The sequence below is a fragment of the Echinops telfairi genome, unplaced genomic scaffold (genome assembly GCF_000313985.2).
Source record: "Echinops telfairi isolate 266 unplaced genomic scaffold, ASM31398v2 ScPeMD7_7469;HRSCAF=8507_0, whole genome shotgun sequence".
Taxonomy (NCBI): Eukaryota; Metazoa; Chordata; class Mammalia; order Afrosoricida; family Tenrecidae; genus Echinops; species Echinops telfairi.
Window position 1 is genome coordinate 4,626,686 of NW_022111372.1, and position 16,247 is coordinate 4,642,932.

Consider the following 16,247-nt stretch of genomic DNA (forward strand, 5'->3'; position numbering starts at 1 on the left):
AAAATAAGGAAAAACACCAAAAATCAAGGCCATTGCCATGAAGTCAGTTCCTACACATAGTGACTCTGTGTAGGTTTCCTATGTCTAGTTCATTATGAGATCTTTTCTCCCGAGCAACTATCTAATTGTGTAGGTTTGAACTGCTGACCTTGGAGTTAGCAGCCCCATACCTAATCCTCAGTGCTAGCAGAATGGAAGAAATGAGAACTTCAAAACAAAGTTGCATATTATTTTGCTTTTGTATAGTTTTGTTTTAGGGCTGCAATCTCAAATATAATTTAAGAACATTGATTAAGTCTTAAGTGGGACAAAGACAAGACAAATAGCATCCAGATGAAGGAGAGAGCCCTCTGTCGTGACATCAATCTGCTGTTCAAGGTTTTGCCGAGGAGCAGAGCTTTAAAAAGGACATGGGAAGGCACAAGAGACTGTCACAAAGGCATAGTTACAGGTGGAACTACAGACTCAGGAACAGAACCGTGATTAGGCCACATACATTATGTTAAACAGAAAAACTTAAAAGGTAATCAGAGCAGAGCCAAGAAGGCATGACTCACGTCTGTGTGACCTGCAGTACAGTGTTTGCTCCATCAAGAACACACCCAGGCAAGGTGAAGGGAGACTGCCTCACCCGGCCCAGAGAAAGGCGGAGGTCATCCATCCACTTTGCACCGCATTATGCCTGTGCACTGTGTACATTCACAGTTTGGTTAATGGTTAGAAGGAATTCAGTGGAGTCTTGATCCATGTAGGGGCTCTACGAGCATATTTGGGATTTTCACTTTTCAGTGTCATCTATAGCTTCTGCAAAAGGGGTGCTCAGATTTTAAGCCTTAATACAAGCATAAATACTGAAAGCATGAATTAAAGAAATAGAATGTTTCTGCATTTAGAGGTCAAATCGATGGCATTTAACTTTTTATTTGACCTGTGCAGAATAAAAACACTTGGAAAACTGATCAGGGATTTTTCATTTTTACTTATAACACTTTTTCCTCCTTGATTGTATATTTTCAACTTTCAGATTATAAGGGTATGTCTTAATTAATTTTGAAATGGAACGTTCATCCTGAAATCTAATACGTACTTATATTGGATTTACCTTACTTGGTCCATAAAATATTAATGCCCAAGCCAGTTAAGTTTAGTCAACAAAGTATTTTAAATAGCTGTGAGAAAGAGCTCTTCATGGACAAAGTGGAGACCCAAAACCCACCTATGAGATAATTGGACAGTCTCTCACAGAAGGGCCATGAGATAGTTTATTGTGCCAGCCTGGCCGATAAACACAAGTGGGATTAACTGAAGGGCAGAGAGATAAATGGCTTGGTGAGCCTCGCCTTTCTTGTCTCTTGCTCTTTGATCATCGGACCAGTGTGCAGCTGCCTTGCTTGTTCTGTGCCTCAATTTATAGGCTACACTATCTGTGGGACGCCTAGCCTGTGGAGTGTGTTGCTGTAAGTTGAGATCCCTTTAGGACATCTCTGGAGCTGGAGACTGGCATTTGGGACTGGTGGTTAGTTGACAGTTGGTGATCTGCCTTGTGATTGGCTGCTGTGCTGACATAGCCTCGCTCTCTCTAAATAGAGGGAGATCTGGCAGCAGACTGGACTTGAAGGACTGCTAGTCTCTCACAACTCTCTCTCACGGGAGTAAATTGCACTGAGCCATTTGTCGTGCTTTATAATTTAACTGTTCATTTCTTGTATTATATATTTATCTGTATATGATTTAACAGTTCATTTCTTGTTATATATCTAATTATCTTTATAAATAAATATATTTAATTATCAGCCATTTGGTTTTGTCTCTCTAGAGAACCCTGTCTAACACAGGCCACTTGGAAGGGATGATAAATCTAGGAGGTGGTATAGCACTGAGGAAACACATAACTATTCTCTAGTTCTTTAGTATTTCTTCCCCATACTATTATGGTTTTTGTTTTACCTTATTAATCTTGTTAGGCCTGTGTATGCTCATAATTTAGAGCATTGGCTGCATGAAAGTTAACATCGATAACTCTTAGGAAACACTAACAGGAGTAATGAGTCCTGAGGGTACGGGAAGAGGGAGAGGGAAGGGGTAGTTGATAACTTTATAACTCCACAAGAAGGGAAGGAACAACAGAATTGCAGGTGAACTGATATATTGGATACGGCAATAAAATAATAATATATAATAATAAGTGTTCCTAGGGGGTAGGATGAGGAAGGGAGGGGATAAAGGGTAGCCAATATCAAAGAGTTCAAGAAAGAAAATGTTTTGAAACTGGTGGTGGCAAAAATTGTACAATCATGCTTGATCTAATTGAATTTTAAATTGTTAGAATATCTGTAAGAGCTCCCAACAATGTGATTAAAATTTTTAAAAAGACCATAAAATAAAGAGCTCTTTAAGTAGAAGGAAAAACTCCTTACTTCTCTGTGTGGCAGATTAGTACTTTTAATTTTTTAAAATATTTTCAAACTTGATTTAATCTAGCTACCTTTTTATTTTCATTAATTTTGTAGTTACTGATTACTTTATTAGACATTAAGACAAGAGAAAGAGGTGCCTACAATTTCTACCTACTCTAAATGGAGCTAATGACATAAATGGTAAATTTGGATATGCATTTTAAAGGTAACTTTAAAATGTAAGATGTACTCAAAAAATAACTCATCAACACCTAGGGGATATAATAAAGTTCTGGGCCCACCTAAGTCAGCTTAACAATAAAGGGTGGGGCAGGTTAGTGTGTGTATGAAATTTTGAATGGATGATACAAATAGTAAAAAGAAAAGTACTGTGAGCTCATGGAAAGAAGGAAAACGAAAAGCATTATAAATTGGGGATGTCAAAAATACCTTAGTGAATGAGTTAAGAATGGTAGACTGTTATTCAGGGAATTAAATTTAATTCAGCAGAAGCACTTCAGGTTTTACACATACATATCAGACCATATAATTTTAAATAGAGTGGTGGTGTCAGGTGCAATCAACTTGATTTTGACTCTCTTAGTGATATTATGTAATACAGTGTATAGGGTTTTCTAGGCTGCTCCATAGGGATTTCTAGGCTGTCATCTCTACAAAAGCAGATCAACAAGTCTCTCTCCCATGGTGCCACTGGGTGGGTTTGAAATGCCAAGGTAGCAGTCAAGTATATAATGTGTGTCAGTAGGGATCCCTTTCAGTAAAGTAAAAAGCAAACCCACTGCCATCAAGTCGACCCACTGGGACTTATCATACATACTTGTGTATAAGCCGAGTTTTTCCAGGTAAGTGCCGTTTTTGTGGTAAAATTAGGTGCCTCGGCTGATATTCGGGTCAGCTTATACTCGAGTATATACGGTACTTCAGTTTGTGAGGCCATGCTCTATGAGAGTGGATGTCTCATCTCCCTCTGAACGGTTGCTGGGTTTGTTCTGCTGAATTGTGGTTAGCAGTCCACTGCTTACCTAACAGTACCACAAAGGGCTCCTTTTAAATTGAGTTATGGACCAGAATGGGGACAGGAAATAGCATGGATTTTTAGGGGATAATGAGGGCAGTGGTGTTAGTGGTAGAACTCTCACCCTCAGTCCCTGAGTCCCAGGTTCTAACCCAGCCAGTGCACTTCCCTCACAGCCACCAGCTGCCTATCAATGGGGTTTTGCATGTTAAGAGGCTGCTCAAAAGTACAAATCAATTTGTCTTGGAAGAAGTAAGGCCAAAGTGCTCCTTAGAGACAAGGATGGCAAGACTTCATCTTACATTCTTTGGATATATTGTCAGGAGAGACCAGTCCCTGGAAAAGGACATCATATCATGTTGGTAAAGTGGAGAGCGATGAAAAAGAGGAAGGCGACGTATTGACACAGTGTGTGCATCAGGGGGCTCAGGCATGGGGACTTTTATGAGGATGGCGCAGGACCGTGCAGTTTTGTTCTGTTGTGCAGAGTTGCAGCGGGTCAGAGCCAATTTGATGATACCTAACAACAACACGAGGCAGGATGAATTTCATTTAGGCGTCCAGATTTGGATGAAAGGCCTTTTTTTTTTTTTTTTTTAAGTTACAATATTTTCTTTAATACAAAATTTTTTTTAATTTCATGCCCGTCATTAATGACAGCTGTATAATTATCATACTCATAGTGCTATATTTTATACAATTGAAATAAAATCATATCCTTAATTCTTTTATATCGTTGGATAGCTATAATTAAAAATGAACAATCATTTGAATATAAGAATATAATTCTTATATTCATTGAATATAAGAAATATGAATTCTGTACAAGTAGAATTATTAGGTGAAAGGACATAGATACGACTCTTGATACGTGTGAGGGGCTTCAAAGAGTTTGTGGAAAATGCCCATAAATCATTGCATTCCTTCCTTTTTTAGGAATTTGAATGTAGTTATACATTTTTCTCCCACGCTTTTGTGTCCCTGGTCACATTGGGTGCAGAGGTAACTTTGCCTTACTTTGTTCTGTTAGTCTCAGATTGGAAGAGGACATTGTTTGTCTGAGTTATTTGTCCGGAGGACTGGTTTCTGCTTTAAGCCTTTGATTTCCTTCATTTTCTTTTGCTCCACATGAGTGGACACTAAGATTATATCTTGGGTGACTGCTTGAAAGCTTTAAAGACCCCAGATGCTACTCCCCAAGCTAGGATGTAGAACACTATGAACTGTGTTATGCCTGTTTACTAACTATACTTGAATATTCATGTACTAGCATACCGTCTTACACACATACGTGGACACATACTTACCTACGTAAAGACACATATAGTTTTTGGTGGTGGTTGCTCCAGAGAGCTGTGGCCTTTAGGAAGCAGATTGTCAGGCCTATCTTCTGCGGTCCATGGGTTTGAACTTCCAACCTAGTGGTAGAGTGCTTAGCCATTTTCACTATCTGGGTATTAACTCTTCCAGCGTTAATAGTCTGTGTACGTGTTTTTTTCCTCCAGATTTCATCAGAAGCTTAAGTATAGATTCTCCTTCTGAACAGATGATTGAAAAAGCCAAAGGGGAAACTGCCTATTTGCCATGCAAATTTTCCCTGGGTCCTGGAGACCAGGGGCCACTGGACATCGAGTGGCTGCTCTCACCAGCCGACAATCAGCAGGTGGACCAAGTGGTAAGTTGGATAAAGGCGTGCTCACTCAGCAGATGTTTGTGAACTTGGTTCTGTGTGCACTACTGTGCTGTTCACCGCGGTGGGCATGGGGAGCTGGGAAGAAAGCCCTAGATGCCTTTGGATGTGGAGGACTATGCCGTAGAATGGCGAGAGTAATAAGTGACCTGCAATGTCAGAAAAAGGCGAGGTCGCTCCCTTGCCTTCCAGAGAGGAAGAGGAAACTGTGAAGTGAGCGTCCGAAACTGGGGGTTTGGAAATGTCTTTAAGTGGGCCGTGTGAAGCGAGAGTGGGGGCAGTATGAGGCAGGGACGGGTTCACGGTAGAAATGTGCATAATATGTTAAGGGCCTGAGAGTAAACAGCACTTGATTAAAAATTAGGTGAGAATTTTAAATTTCACATGAGGGTTCTGTCACTATTATAAATTGTCATTAAATGTGATGATGCAGTGTAATAAAGTTACATAGTACGAGTTATAAAAATCCTGTTCAGTGAATTTCTTAAATTAAACAGAGTCTTTATAACATAGAAACAACCTGTAAAAACATCTTAAATTTAGAAAATGAAATAGCAAACCATTGTTATAGAAGTTATCTCAATGTGGGGAGAGTCTACTATAAAAAACTTGAAAAAATAAAAATAGTGAAAAAGAAGGAAATTGCTAAGTTAATCTCACCTTCATCTATATATACCACACTTTTTCTTTTCCTTTTAGAACATTGGTATTTGATTTTGAATGTTACATACTGGTCTGATAATACCATTAATAAAAAGAAGTTAATAAATTATGTAGAGCAGAAAGAAAATATTAGGAGAATCAGTATATGTATTTGAGAAGAATCTTGTGATTCACTAAAAAAGTGAAACATATATACAAGCAATATATATAAATGTGCATGTATATGTACACATATACATACACAAATAATATATGTAGATGTGTGTGTTTGTGTAACCACTAAGGCAGTTCTGACCATATAGTGGTCACTAAAATAGAAGTGCCTCTTAGGATTTCCTCGGCTCTGAACTTACGGAAGCAGAACACTTTGAGTTTCTCTGGAGCGGCTAATGAGTTTGGACTGCTGACTGTTCAGCTCACAGCTGAGTGCTTTGATTAAGAGTTAAAAACAAAACCCACTGCCATAGAGTTGACAGATTACCGTATATACTCATGTATAAGCCAAGTTTTTCAGCATATTTTAAATGCCGTTTTTGTGGTAAAATTAGGTGCCTCGGCTGATATTTGGGTTGGCTTATACTCGAGTATATATGGTATTTAAAAGCTGAAGGTAAAATCCTCCCATTTAATGTGTGAATCATAATGTATTTGTGAAGTAAAGAATTAGGGTCCTCTCCAAGTCGTGAATGACGTAAGACCACTGCTTGCTGGGACACACCTCTGTCCTGGAAAGTGCAAAGCAAGTGCAGCTTGATCGATTCTATTCACTCAGCCCTGATACCTTTTGCCTCTCTCTCTTCCTTTCCCTTTCCCTCTCCCTCCACTCCTCATCCTGACACTCCCCCCGCCCCCGTGTTGCTAGCACCTTGAATATAGGCCCTACCTCAGGTGATGAAATCAAAACCAAATACACTGTCACTGGGCCAGTTCCAACCCATGGTAACTGTTAGTCCGGATAGACTAGAGAAACCTATCTGTAGAAACTTGTGTATAAGAGAGAGTTTTATATAAAGGGTAATCGTACATTAAGAAAGCATCTCAATCCAGGCCAGTCCAAGCTCATAAGTCTGATATTAGCCCATATGTCCAATACCAATCTATAAAATCCTCTTTAGACTCACAAAACACATGCAATGACGCCAAATGCAGGACGATCACAGGCCAGTGGGTAGAAAGCCTTTGGATCCAGTGGTGTTGTGAGCATCTCAGCGCAGGCCGGGGTCTCTCTGTGGCTTTTCCAGCTTCAGAGGTGTGGTTGCATTAGGGTAGGTCCATGTGGCTTGTCAGCTACAATGTATCCGGTGGGGAGGGGGCGTCTCCCACCAACAAGGAGGAAATACAGGATTTCCCAGAGTTCTCAGAAGGCCATGCCCACACAGGGGCCTCATTGGCTTGACCTGATTAACAGACTAGGCTCCACCCCTTTCCTCTTAATCCTTTCAAGTCCCAAATGGCACCAGATTATGTAACTACCACAGTGACTTTTAAGACAGCGTAGAATTGCCCCCTTTTGTTACATACCACCCACTATGCTTCCAGGGATGGGAACTATACACGGAGGTCTCCAAAAGTTCATAGAAAAATGGAGTTGAAAAACAATGGAATTTCCTCTAGAACTTTCTGAGCTCCCTTTGTATAGAGGACATGGGTCCTAAATGCTCTGTCTTCAGACTTTGTGTCGTGAGTGGCCTGTGACAGGTTCCATAAAGGCACTGTCCAGTTGTGTGCACTGTTGTCTTGAGCACGTGCATGTATGGGAAAGGGATTTGTGCTGAGTGGGAAGCCTGGACTCGATGTCTGCAGTAGTTGAGATAATTAATTGTGCAGCGGGGCACTGGGCTAAAAACCTAGCCTCTAACCTAAAACACAGTAAATCAGACTTAAAAAAATGAAGAACTGGAGCAAGATTGTTTCAGAAGAGAATGTTTGCATAGATTTTCAGCTGCATTGTAAATTAAACTGCACTCCCTTTTTATTGTATCGCAGCTAACTGGTTGTGTATTTCCCGTCTAAGAATCAGAGACTCGGGCCAAAGACCGTTCTTTCATCATACTCAGAAAGTATGCGTTCCACTGTGTACTAAACAGATGCTTTGGCGGCTCGTATGATTTGCCCTGGGCTGCTGACCAAAAAGGTTGCTGGTCGGTTGCTGATTGAAACCCACCCAGAGGCACCCTGGAAGATAGGCTTGACAATGTGTGTCCATAAAGATTACAGATCAAGATCAAAAATGCCCCATGGAACTCAGTTCTCATGTGTAGCACATGAGGTCTCTGTGAGTCAGATAAGACCCTACAGTATCATGTTTTTCATATGCTGGGCGGTGTTTTCATTGTATTTACTTATATAAGTCATGTAATAGCACTCAGATGAAAATTATATGCACTTTAACAAAGAGAAACAAATGGTGGTCTGGAAACTTGAATTAACCTGTGATCACCCAGTTGGTAACGAATGCTTTTGAGGCTTTGAATGAAGCTCTGTCTGCCTGCCACACCTGAACTTTTATTATGTGCTTTCCTGTACTCCTGCTTAGTTTGCTTTCTAAGCCCCGGTTTTCTCATGTGTGAAGTAGGAACAAATTTACGTATCTCACAGTGTTGTGAAGAGTATCAGTCTGTATGCACAGAATTTTGTAAGGTGCACAGTAAATAGAGATGTTAGTGAAGAATGTCGGCACAGACTGTACTACACCAAGTTGAATGATCTGGCTTGCATCCTAGCAGCGTGGCTTTGTTGTGTGAGCCACAGCTTTCCTCATCCTAATTGTTAGATGTGGACAGTGTGCCCGTCCTGATAGACTTGTCAGGAGGCATAAATGAAGATATGTAAAACTGCCTCGCATATGTCAGCATTTTTTATAATCATTTTATTGGGGGGCCCATACAATTCATCACTATCCATCCATACATCCATTGTGTCAAGCACATTTGTGCATTTGTTGCCATCATCATGCTTGAGCCCTTGGTATCAGCTCCTCATTTTTCCCCTCCATCCCCTCCTCCCTCATGCACCCTGGATAATTTACAGATTATTATTATTTTGTCATATTTTACACTGTGCGACATCTCCCTTCACCCACTTTACTGTTGTCCATCCCCCGGGGAGGAGGTTATATGTAGATCCTTGTAATCAGTTTCCCCTTTCCACCCCACCCTCCGTCCACCCTTCCGGTATCACCAATCTCACCACTGGTCCTGAAGGGATCATCTGCCCTATATTCCCTGTGTTTCCAGTTCATATCTGTACCAGTGTATATCCTCTGGTCTAGCCAGATTTGTAAGGTGGAATTGGGATGATGATAGAGGGATGGTGGGGAGGAAGCATTTAGGAACAAGAGGAAAGTTGTGTTTCATCGTTGCTACACTGCAACATGACTGGCTCATCTCCTCCCCGTGACCCTTCTGTGAGGGGATGTCCAATTGCCTACAAATGTGCCTTGGATCCCCACTCTGCACTCTCCCTCATTCACAATGACTTGATTTTTTTGTTCTCTGACACCTGATCCCTTCAACACCTCATGATCACACAGGCTGGTGTGCTTCTTCCATGTAGGCTTTGTTGCTTCTCAGCTAGATGGCAGCTTGTTTACCTTCAAGTCTTTAAAACCCTAGACACGATATCTTTTGATAGCCAGATTCCATCAGCTTTCTTCACCACATTTGCTTATGTACCCACTTTGTCTTCAGCGATTGTGTGATCATGGAATGCCAGTTTAAGAACAAAGTATTCTTGGATTGAGGTAGTACTTGATTGGAAGCCCAATGTCCTTCTGCTACCTTAATACTAAACCTATAAATATATGCACATAGATCTATTTCCCCATCCTCATATAGAAATATATACATATGCACGTGCCTTTTTTTAGACCTCTATAAATGCCCTTTGCCTCCTACTTCTTTCCTCTTATTTCCTTTTATGTAGCACCGGTCAATTTTCCCCTTGGTAATCAGGATCATTGACACCACTCAGTACAGTGACACCCTCCCTGACTTGTTGATCCAAAGCCATGAGAAGCCCAAACTGACCAGGGGGCGTTCTCAGCTACCAGTTCAGTAGAATCCATGCTGTATTTCCAGCTGGGAGAGTTCCTTACTTTGGGACCAGGACCTCCAGGCATGAGGAACACAGGGTTGCTGGTACAGGAAGCAAAAATGCTGCAAGTGGATCACTAGGAGTAATAGTGAGTGGTGCCACTGCAGCTTCCACCCCTTGATTCCTGGACCCATGAATTCTGGCTATTGGAGACACAGCACCATATATTGGCCGCTGGTTTAGAGAGTATACAGCTTCCTGGAGAACATTACCCCAGCCCCGCAAGTTGTTGCCACCTAGTTGGCGCTGTAATTGTATCTTTAGGAGCCCATTCCATTATTCTGTCCAGCCAGCTGGTTCATCGTGATGAGGAACATGATACGACCAGTGGATTCCATGGGAATGGGCCCATTGCCGCACTGCATTTGCTGTGAAGTGAGTTCCTTGATCTGAAGCAATGCTATGTGGGATGCCATGCCGGTGGATGAGGCATTCTGTAAGTCCACGAATGGTAGTTTTGGCGGAAGCATCGCATACAGGAGAGGCAAATCCATATCCAGAGTAGGTGTCTACTCCCAGTAAAAACAAAACACTGCCCCCTCCATGACGGAAGAGGTCCTATGTAATCAACCTGCCACAAGTTGCCGGTTGATCTCCCCCATGGCATTTTGTAGTCGAGCTTCTGAAACTCAAATCAATGTACTCTCTAAATCAAAAGCAGAGACACTAGGAAATTTGGAGTCAGGTGAATTAATTTGGTTCACAACCACTCAGACGTTCAAATCCTTGTGATGGATAAATGTGCAAGACAGCATTCCCAGGTTTCTAGCTCCCTAGACTGTACTGCATTTTGTTATGTGTGGCAGATCTGCAACCTTTGAGCTGAAGAGGTGCAAGGAGCCTCTGGGAGGAGGACTGAGACTGCTCTGTGCAGCAGGGTCACCCTAAAGTGGCCGCAGTCCACATCCACAAAGCTAGAGCCTAGCACCTCGTACCTAGGAGCGCCAGCAACAGGGTGCTCAGGCTATAGGTGCTTCTCCAGCTCCAGGTGCAGCACACAGGAGAGTAGCATCTGCGCCCAGCTGATGAGCTGCAGTCCATATATCCACATTTTACAACTATTTTTACAACATTTGTTTCCTTGGGAAAATTCAGCAGATGGTGTTCAAAATAGTAGTGGGAACACACAATTGTCAGGCCCTCTATGAAAGACTACTCATTGTGTGTACCTAGAAAGCCAAAAGTACATCACTTGGCTCATTGCTGTCAAGTCAAACATGAGGGGTCAAAAGCACAGCCAACTGAACCTAATGGCTTTTCACAGCAATGATTCAATCGATGGAACACAGTAAGATAATAGCGGCACCTGAGGAGTCCCTAGTGCTCTTTTTGTCTGGACGATGGAGCAAAGGGCTTGAGTTTGCAGAGCAAATCAGTAGTGGGCCATTTAGCTGCTCTGTCATTCTTTTAGCACACTGGTATTGAGTACATAGGCATAGATAAGAAGATCTTTGTGGATGAGGGGTGTTCACCTGGGTAGGGGAGAAAATCAACTCTCTGGCCTCAGAAACCATCTATAGAATAAACCTTGGAAACTTCTGTTCCTGAGTGATACTTTATCTCATTGTACTGCTCATCTTTAGCAACTCAGATAAAATGTCATTTTCAGATGCAGAGTTGCTTCCTTATTGTTTCTGAGTTTGGCATCTCTGCTCTTTAGCCTTTGGTTCATCATCACCAGAATAGAAAATTTCATTAGCAAGCACGCTAATAAATTAAGTGAACTGATTAGAGATAACTACAATTTTCTTCTAAGTCAGCGTTTTCAATACTTTTACACAGAAGTATAAATTCCCATTTAATAATTGGTTGTTCAGTGACATTGATTACGTGTATGAACATTCTCATTTTATGTGTTCCTTTTCATAGCAGTCAGTTTTAAAACCTCTTATTTTCCTTCTAATTCTAGCTTTCAGATACTAAAAAAAAAAAAAAGCCCAATAGTGACCGAGAAAACTCAGTAGAATTAGGGGAAGGGTTTTTGTTTTTAATCAAAGAAGAGTCTTTGGGAGATTGTGCTAACCTGAGCCCCCCTATCTTAAATGTCCAGGTGGGGTTACACTGATGTTATACATTTGGTTGGCATCCTGCAGCTTCTGAGACAGCTGGTGATTAGAAACCAATTGTCCTGCAGCCACGGCTGACTCATGGCAATCCACATATGTCCAGTTAGAGCTGGGGTTTCTAGTGACGACTATTTTGGAAGTAGATCAACCGGACTTTGCTCTGAGGCAGCTCGAGGCAGACAGAAACCTTTCAGTTAGCAGACAAGTTTTAACTGCTCTCAGTACCAGGGACTCCAGGGAAAATAGTGTACAGAAACGGATAGCTCTGAGTTCAGTCTCACTAAGCGCTCTTACCTAAGGGTATATTATTTAATTGTGCTTGGTCTTAGTTTTCCCAATTAAAATAAGAGTGTTAGACCAAATTGAAGGTCACAGCGGTGGTCTCTGCATATTTGTCATTCTGTAACTGTGGATAATTGTAGGTTTTTCATAGAAAGACCTTGGTGGCGTGGTGATTCTGTGTTAGGCTGCTAACCACAAAGTCAGCAGTTTGAAATCACCAGCCCTCTGAGGTTTGAGAAAGAGGAGGCTCTCCCCTTGTGCAAATGTCTCAATAGGGTTACTGTGAGTCGGCACAGACACAGTGCTTGTGAGTGAGGTTTATCATAATATTCTTAACTCTTTTTTCTCTGCTTCCTTTAAAGTGATTTTCACTAAAATTCATTTTTAACATTTATTGTGGTTTGTGTGAATTTTTACAGAGCACATTAATTTCCCATTTGACAGTTTATAAAAAGTCTGTATCCCACAATACTGTGATTATATTCATCCCTCCTTTAATGAGGCAGGATTTTTTTTTATTTGGTTAGTTCGCTGGCTGTGTTTCTCTTCTCATTTTGATCTTCTTTTAGATTATTTTATATTCCGGAGACAAAATTTATGATGACTACTATCCAGACCTGAAAGGACGAGTGCATTTTACAAGTAACGACCTTAAATCTGGTGATGCATCAATAAATGTAACCAATTTACAGTTATCAGATATTGGCACCTACCAGTGCAAAGTAAAAAAGGCTCCTGGTGTGGGAAATAAGAAGATTCACTTGATAGTTCTTGGTAAGTTATTTGTATTAATGTTACCTATTAACAGAATGAGTGGTCACAGACTTGTAATAGCTTCATTCCCATAAGGCAAAAGTATCATTTATTGGAGTCATATTTTAATACGCTTACAGTACTCCAATGTCCTCAAATAGCAGAAAGCATAAAAATAGCTAACTTTTTTTGATAGGAAGAATATGAATGATTGATTTCTTTATCACATTAATAAAACGACTTTGAAAATAGTGAAGAAGCCCTGAAATATGGGGGGAGAATTCTAAGAAAAAATAGAAGATCCAAGTTTTTATTTTTTTTGTCCTGTGAATTAATGGGGATCCCTTCATTTTGGGGGCCTCAGTCTACCTTTTAGAAAAGTAATTAATGATCTTTAAATTTACCCATGGGATCTCATTCAGTTCAAAACTAGTTTGTATATTTTAAACTTTTACCTTTATTACCCCATATCAGATTTCTTTTATGATTAGGAATATATGGAAAGTGGCATGTGCTAGAAAGAATATTGAATTGGAGTATGGCCATTAGACACCAGAGAGAAGCATATAACTTTCCTGAGCATCACTGTTTTTATTCTTAAAGGGAGGCAGTCAGATAGCTAATCATCAGGCTATCTTGTAGCTCTATAAATGATAAAAATGAAATAAGTACAAACTCCTTTGTTTTGGGTGTTATATTTGCAATGTTAAGTTATATCCTTCCCTTCATTCTGTGATAACATGCTCAGGCAGTCTTAGACTTTTTAATTTGAAACTCTCAAATGTTAATATTCATAAATATATAAATCATGAATGTGCAATGGCCTCCATGTAGCATAGTGTAACTTTCCTGCTGCCTATGCTAGGATAGTAAAATTCCCTGTTCTGAACCTAAAGTCTTCTGTTTGGGGAGGAAGTTAGGATCAGTCTCAAAGACATAGAAGAGAAACAAAGTTTATGTTGTATTGCTCCATTTATGTGGCGCACAACTAGTCTGTAGGGAGAGAGATCTGACCTAGCTGGCTAGTCCTGAAGCAGATAGAGGACCACAGGCGTGAGGACCACAGGTGTGAGGACACGTTCTTGGGAGATTAGGATAGTGCTTGTCACTAAGATCATCCGTGTATTGAAATGTTCATTTCATTGTATGCACACTGACTTCATGAAGTGCAACAGAAGTATAGGAGATGACAGGGTTGAGATAGGGCGGATTGCAGGGAGCAGGATAGCAACTGCTCTAAATGTTTACCTGGGGATACCTGGGACAGAGCCTCAGACCTCCCTTTTGTAACACTCTGTGAAGGTCTTGAGTGTCGCTGTGGAATGTTAATTGGTCGCTGTTATTAGAATTATGAATTGTAAACCCTCTGATTTACGGGTAGCAGCACCCAGAGGAATGTGACTTGGCACACACTCCCAGAGGGCTTCATGACAAGCCTGGAGTAAAAGAATAGGTAAGAAATGGAGAGGGAAAACTTCCGAGTCTTACCTGGTTGAACCCATGATTATCCTTGCTCTTTTGAAATGCGGCTAGAATGGAGGGCAATGGGCTGCACCTGTGTCTGTTGCCAGCCTTCCTCATGCAATTGCTGCCTGCCTGAGCTCATCTTTGCTTGTTTTTCTGTTGGTTAAAGCTGAGTAAACTGGTGTTAAGACAATTGTGGCTTTTAGTCTTTTTGTTAATTCTGAATGCAGGATAATGGCTGTGCAGCATGCTGTATGTTTTAAGTATTCGTTATAAAAATTAATTCCATTCTCAAAATTAAGTTATGATTTTTTTTCTTTTAGTTAAGCCTTCAGGTACAAGATGTTACATTGATGGATCAGAAGAAATTGGAAATGACTTTAAGCTAAAATGTGAGCCAAAAGAAGGTTCACTTCCATTACGATATGAATGGCAAAAATTGTCTAACTCTCAGAAAATGCCTATGTCGTGGTTAGCAGGTACGATGTGCCATTGAGGGTGTGTGTGTGTGTGTGTGTGTGTGTAAGTTTCCAAAAGCCTTCCCTTTCCCACACAAAACAATCAAGGTTCTACTGGAATTGATTCAGTGTTCCATAATGACATCTCAGGGTCGTGTAATAAAAAATTAATAAAACGTCTAAAGTAATAGCACCTTTTAAAATATTTCATAATTTTGTGGTACATTAGAAAAAAAAGATAGTACTGGTGGAAAATGCTATCATAAATCTGATAGCATAGTGGCTGAATTATAATAATTAGATCTTGAATGTTTTGCCTTATTAAGTAATTCATGTTGGAGATAATAGTAATTTATGCTTAATTTGCTCAGTAGTTCAAACCATTTACCATTTCAAAGAATGCAACACTTGAATATAATCCTCTTGTCCTTCCGTCCTCCCAACCCTGGTCTTTTTGCGTGGCTTCTGTTTTCTTTGCAAACCGAGAGGCCAAACTAGATGATGAAGGTCCCTTCTGACTTACTCCCATAAGATAGTTGGGTGCAGGGCTTTCTGGGGAACCAAGACCTTTGATGGCCTGGGACACTTAAGAGTCAGATGTAGCACAAAGTGGGTTTGTGTGTAGGACCAGCACGACTGTTTTCAGCTACGGATCTCTGTGCCTTACCTAAAGGAAACGTGATTTCTTTTGTTGAGCTCCACGTGAATAGAGGCACGGTTGCTTGTTTTTTGAGATGCACATGTAGCAATACTTGAATATAATGCTTAACGTTAGTCTGTTGTGTTTTTATCTGGACTGATACACTGTACAAAAACCTTGGAGCTGAAACAATACTGTAATACTGAATTTGTTCTCTCTCTCCCACCCTCACCAAAGAAATGACTTCACCTATTATCTCTGTGAAAAATGCCACGACCGAGTATTCGGGAACCTACAGCTGCACGGTCCAAAACAGAGTGGGGGTTGATCAGTGCCTGCTACGCCTGGATGTTGTTCCTCGTAAGTTCTTTTATCTGTTTGTCTCTGGTCGCTCTGCTCAGTTCTTTGATTGAGTCGGAAAGTGTATATTGAGAGCAAGGGGATGCTGACTTTGAGCTATGCACTTGGTAGCTTGGTTATTAGCTTTTCTAGCTTGTGGGAAGGAAAAAGGCTACATTTTAAATAAAATCTTCATCGTTGTGTTATTTAATTGGGAAGTTGCCAGTTCAACTCCTGTGAACCATATTTAGCCATTATGAGTACCTTAGAAAATTCTCAATGCTAACCAAGGGAGCTTTGTATATTAAAATAGTTTAGCCTTATTTTACCTGTTTTATGCTTCATATAAATTATATATGTCAAAG

The 16,247-nt window shown here is 40.6% G+C and overlaps 1 protein-coding gene across 1 annotated transcript in view; it reads left to right on the forward strand.

Annotated features, from left to right (window-relative positions):
- CXADR (CXADR Ig-like cell adhesion molecule) overlaps positions 1-16,247 on the forward strand; it is a 75,201-nt gene that overhangs the window by 35,538 nt on the left and 23,416 nt on the right. The window contains exons 3-6 of the mRNA XM_045284513.1: positions 4,938-5,107; positions 12,798-13,002; positions 14,769-14,924; positions 15,781-15,903. Coding sequence (XP_045140448.1) covers positions 4,938-5,107; positions 12,798-13,002; positions 14,769-14,924; positions 15,781-15,903 — 654 coding nt within the window. The remainder of the gene's footprint in view (positions 1-4,937; positions 5,108-12,797; positions 13,003-14,768; positions 14,925-15,780; positions 15,904-16,247) is intronic.